General features: G+C 46.0%; 1 protein-coding gene across 1 annotated transcript; it reads left to right on the forward strand.

The window, feature by feature from the left end:
- The first annotated feature begins 3,356 nt into the window (after positions 1 to 3,356).
- LOC138352548 (uncharacterized) lies at positions 3,357 to 4,773 on the forward strand. Its single transcript, XM_069305037.1, has 5 exons — positions 3,357 to 3,425; positions 3,969 to 4,010; positions 4,087 to 4,170; positions 4,248 to 4,541; positions 4,617 to 4,773. Exons 1-5 carry the CDS (start codon positions 3,372 to 3,374, stop codon positions 4,728 to 4,730), a joined length of 588 nt encoding a protein of 195 aa, XP_069161138.1. The 5' UTR covers positions 3,357 to 3,371; the 3' UTR covers positions 4,731 to 4,773.
- Positions 4,774 to 5,519: the final 746 nt, after the last annotated feature.

The following is a 5,519-nucleotide window of genomic DNA, read 5'->3' on the forward strand; positions in this document are numbered from 1 at the left end:
AGTTCTGTTTAGATTTCAGAGTATATCTGAATGCTCTGATCATGGTTCCCCCTCCCTATCCAGCCCGTTGTCGTGAGGGGGCTTGGTGGGCGGCTGCCGGAGGGTGATGCTCCATGGGTCGGTCCCATCCTCTTGAGGCCTTATGCTCCTGCTGCTGTCTTCTCCAATTGTGCTGGATCTTTTAATTTTCCTAGTTTAATTCCCCCTCCCCCTATTCTTTCTAATTCATTTCCCGCTGGCATTTTGCCAGTCTTGATTATTCTTTTCGACCTCTTAGGTTTTGACGCCAGGTGTTTGAAGAGGCATACTCTCGCCCATAGAACTGTCGGTACCACAATGTCGGGAGCGAGGGGACGCTTTTATTGTCGATCCTTCTTTCGTCATTGAACCCCCAATCTCTACGGACTAACGGTTCTTAAGGTGGCGTTTGTGAACGGTATACTCACGACGCACCCCTAGGAGGCACCGGCAAAATGTTTCTTGGGTGTCTTATCCTCTAATTGACTCCATGGTGGGAAGGGGGGGGGGACATTGGTGAATGAGTCTTCACTCTTGTTTTCATGCCGATGACTACTGTTCCTCTTATGACTTCTCGAGCTCGTGGGGTGGGCGACCAAGCCTCCGAGTCGAGCCCTGTTTAAAGACGGGGCTCTGTAACTCCTGCTACACTGGGCCCTGACCTTTCTGCTCCTCCTAACAACTCTCCTTGGCTTACCTCCCTCCTGTGGTTGGTTTCATCCCTAAGGCCCCTGTGGTATCTACCTCGTACCCTGGCCCGGCTCTGTCTCTCAATATAACTACTACACCTTTAAACACTTCGAGGTTCTCGACGCCGTCCTCACCGCGGTCGCACTCGCACGATCTCTTCTCATACTAATGCATACCACCCTCGTTTGGTCCTACTTCATGGGCTAAATAATGATTGCCTCCAGTTGGATTCTGCACCTCCTCAAGATTTCTCCCTCCATAAACAACTTGTTGATTAGGTTGATGCCTATTAAATTTAACCCCACCCGTTTTGGTACAAATGTAGTCACTGCTTCTCAGGATAGAGCTGCCCGCTTAGCTCCATTGTCCTGCGATGGACACTACTCATTGGAACTCCAATAAAGAATCTGTTAAATGCCAGTGTTGACACTGTTCTCCTCCCGCACCATGTTGCCACCGGTGTTTGGGATCTGACTACCATGACGATATTAAACATCCTCGAGGCCCAAGTTCTCGAGGTGGAAACGTTCACTAGACCCCCTCGCGGCCGCGGAAGTGCGTTCCCTGGTGGACTGTGCTCGGCCTGTCTGCTGTAACCGTTCAGCTTGGGCACCGCCGCTGGCAGATTCTTTTATTTCGGAAGGAGTGCAGTGGCCCGTAGGACCATCTGTACGGCTAAGTGTTGGCAGTCTTGCGTTGCCACCATTATGTACGAAAATCGCCTGTTGCAGATCTTGAAGCACATCCACATGATAGCGGGTAACTTCGTTCCCCATGTCTAGCCGGTCCTTCACCTCCGTTGTACTCCTGTGACGGACCTGGTGCAGGTTGTGGCCGAACTAGTTTCCCACTTTTCATGTTGGCTCTGGTTCTCATCTTCCAGTCTTTCCTTCTTAATCCTGTTCTTGACTCTCTTCCTTGAGATTTCTGTACCCATCTCAGCCTTCCCTATAACGATCCATTCTCTGAACTTCAATATGCCCTGGCCCTCTGTGGTTCTACAGCAGCGGGCTCTGATGGCATTCATTAGATGCTTTGCAATCTCCCTTTGTGCACATCTAGGTATGAGTCTGTATAACAGTATCTGGAAGTCGTCGTCAGTCCGAAGACTGGTTCGATGCTGTTGTCCTCCCTGTTCGGAAACCAGGGTTTCTCGGGACATGCCATCAGGACTTCTGACCTATTGCCCTAAAGAATTGTCTGCAAACTCTTTTGAACGTATGGCTAATGTTAATTTGATGTAGTTCTTAGAACACAAACCACCTCTCATTCTCAATTTGGTTTTTCGTAAATGCCTCGGCACAACAGATGTCCTAGTGAACTTGCTCTATATTAGTTCTGCTATTGCTGCGATGACCTCCGTTGTTGCCGTCTTTTTAGACCTTTAAATGGCTTATGTCCATGCGGTGTCTTTTCATATTCTCTCCCAACTTCGTTCTCTTGTCCTTCGTGGTAATCTCTCTTCCTCCAAAGCTTCCTCTCTCGTCGTGCCTTTAGTGAAACTTAGTGTCACTCCCCTCTTTCGGCAATGCAAGGGTGTGCCCTAAGTTAGTGTTTTGAGTACTATAATTTTATTTCAATCTTCTTCTACTTGCCATCAGTAGTCTTCTTTCCTCTTCCTTCTGGCGTCTTCTCAACTCTGTCAACGAACTTGCCCTCTGTTGTCGGGGGTGATCATTCGCCTCTGTGTACAGGAATTCCGTTAAGCTTTTGGGGTTAAACTTTGACACTCGATTGTCTTGGTAACCCCATAACTCTTACCTGCGAGTTGAATGCTCTAAGGCCCTTAACATCCTTAAGGTTTTTGTGCCATACTTCTGGAGCGGATAGGCGCACGCTCCTCTTTACATTCCTTTCTAGTACTGTCAAAACTAATTATGGTTGCCCTGCTTACTCGGCTGCCTCTTCTAATTTTCAGCCATGATGCTTTGCACCATACTGGGTTGTACCTCGGCTCTGGTGCCTTTAGACTCCCGCCCCCAGCTTATATATTGACAATGGCTTCCTATCTCTTCAGGACCGCTGTGATCACTTCTGTCTTCGATATCTTGTGTAGTCCTTGCAACATCCTTACCCTCGCCTATCGTTCTTTGACTCTTATCCCTCCTGTAGCTCATGTTCCGCTTCACTGCCTCCCTCTTTCTGTCCGGTTCTCTTGGAAAATTCTCCTTGGATTCGTATGACCGATGCTTCTCCTCGTATTCTGTCCTTTCCCTTGTGGAGGGTCCCCCTTCCTAAATTTTGTTTATCCCTTGCCCATATTACTAAAGCTCTTACCCCTCCTGCAGTTCTCGAACACCGTTTCATTGAACACTCTTCATCACACTCTAACTCCATTTCCATTTTCAGCGATGGGTCTAAGTCTGCAGACGGTGTTGGCTACTATTATTTTCCTGACCACACTTGTGTCGCCTACCTCCGGAGACTAGCATCTTCACAGCAGAACTTTATGCTGTTCTCTCTGCTCTTCGTGTGTGGCATTGTCGTTTTCAATCTACCTTCGTGATTGTCGTTGACTCTGGTAGTGCCCTCATGGCTCTTGGATCCTTTAATAGTCATCCAGTGGTCGTACAGATTCGGCATTGGCTGTTTCCTATTCAGTAAATTTAAGTAGGATGAGTTTTGCTGGGTTCCCAGCCATATTGGTGTCGCTTTAAGCGAGCATGCGGACCCTGCAGGCAGGGAAACTGTGCGCTCTAGTCCCATCTCCCGTTAAGGTATTCCTTAGACTTTAAGCCAGTTATTCATTCTTCCATCCTTAAAGTTGGTAGGATTGTTGGTCTTCTGTTTCTGGTAACAAACTTCCTACTTATTAGTTCTCGTGGTCTTCCTACCACGATAACTGGTGGTGGGGGAAATGACTGGTGAGGCTGTGTATTGGCCATACGCCCTTGGCTCTTGGTCGTTTAATGGGGCGCTTCCCTGCTCCTTGTCCAAATTGTATTGTCCCACTTAAGATTATGCATATCCTTATTGAATGTCTTTACTTCAGGACGAGAGTATCTTTCGTTCTCGCCATCCCTCGCGGTCGCTTGTCCCTGTATAGAGTTCCTGACAAAATTAATTTTTTTTTATATTGTTCGCCTTGTGCGTTTCAGTTCTTGTATTGGAATCCTTGGTGATATTTACCACCTTCTGATTATTCCGCACATATGATGGTGCTACATAGCCTTCCTGCTTTGGTGCCTTTTGATAATTACTTCTTTGATCGTGGTAGCTAATAACTCTTCTAATTACACACTGCCTTTTCTTCCATACAGATGACGATATTTGCTCTACTCTTCCTCGGTTGTATCGCCCAGGTAATTACCATTTTACACTGTACTCTTGCAAATATTAAATGCAGTTTGGAAAGAAGCTAAAATTGCTCTCTAACAGATCCAGGGTCAGGCGTACCAACCTTACGGCACCCACGCGCCCCTGCCAGTCGTCACCCCCACAACCTCCACAGTCACCACTGAGGTTGGTAACCATGGTACTACCCTTCTCAACCAACCTGTTTATACTTCACAATTTGGTAATGGTGTATAATATTGCAGACTACCCTGACCCACACTCTGCGGGAGACTACAACCTCTGACGTCTGGGTTACTGAGCAGACAGCGATCACCCTGACAGTCACCCAGACAACCACCCAATGGGAGTTTGTTCCCCAGCAGCCACAGACGGTGACCTCTGTGATAAGGGTCACCTCCACACCGGTAGTGTTGGTGACGGCTACGGTGGGGGTCTACCCAGTGAGCACAATGGTCTCCGTCTACAGTCAGTTCGTCACCACAACAGATACTGTTAAATACTGGCAGACCATCACCCACGTGGCTGTCACTCACGAGGTAACTATGTAGTCTTTAACTTGTTAAAGTGTTCATTACATTTATTACACAAACGTGAATGTTTGTATTTTGCAGATCCAGACGGTCCCTGTGGTATCTACACAAGAACTCGTGCAGGATATAGTAACTACCATCACCCAAATAGTAACTACAACGGTTACGTCCACCACCGCCAGATACTATGCTTAATTTATTGTACTTATCTTACCTGAAATAAAAACTTGCGTAAAAACGATCAATTTTATTTAACATTTTAATTATATAATATTTATCATTCAACAATGGACAGAAATCTTGCAGTTCTTTTGTATACCATACTTGTGCTGAAGACTTTTACTACAGAATGCTCTCTGGTTACTCGGGTCTCTATACATGCAGGCACTATTTATGGTGGGGCCCCATCTTGTTGTAAATTTCATCAGTAGACCTGTGACTTTTTCTAAAGATGCTTGTTAGTATATTAACTACCCCTTTGCATAGCGAAAGTGTTTAACAAGAAAATTGAATTAAAAACTTATTTCAGCTGCCTGCTATAGGTCTTTATAAACAAAATCTACCCGTGAACGTTCTGGGTATCACTAGGTGACGTATTGGATGAACGTGACTTGGGCACATTATCGACAAATTTTCTACACAGGCAAAAATACAAAGTCATGTTCCCAATTCTTTTATCCACAGGTGTACTCTATCTGCAAGCGAAATTAAAGGGTTATGAATAATTTGCATACTCTTATAACTCACCATAATTGCAGTCACGCGCAAATTAGGCTGCAAAGACAGTTGAATTAACCTAGGTATCACCCGTATATTGTAAAGACATTGTAGGTCCGAATATTCGGGTCCAACAAATTACTCTGGCCTGTAACTATATTATAAAAGTATTTCGGACGGGAACAAATTGATGGGCGGCACAAAACGTCCACCAGACTGACACTTTGCCAAGATCAAGTTGGGATGGTTACGTTTGGGTACAGGAGA

The sequence above is a fragment of the Procambarus clarkii genome, chromosome 54, assembly GCF_040958095.1.
Source record: "Procambarus clarkii isolate CNS0578487 chromosome 54, FALCON_Pclarkii_2.0, whole genome shotgun sequence".
NCBI classification, from domain to species: domain Eukaryota; kingdom Metazoa; phylum Arthropoda; class Malacostraca; order Decapoda; family Cambaridae; genus Procambarus; species Procambarus clarkii.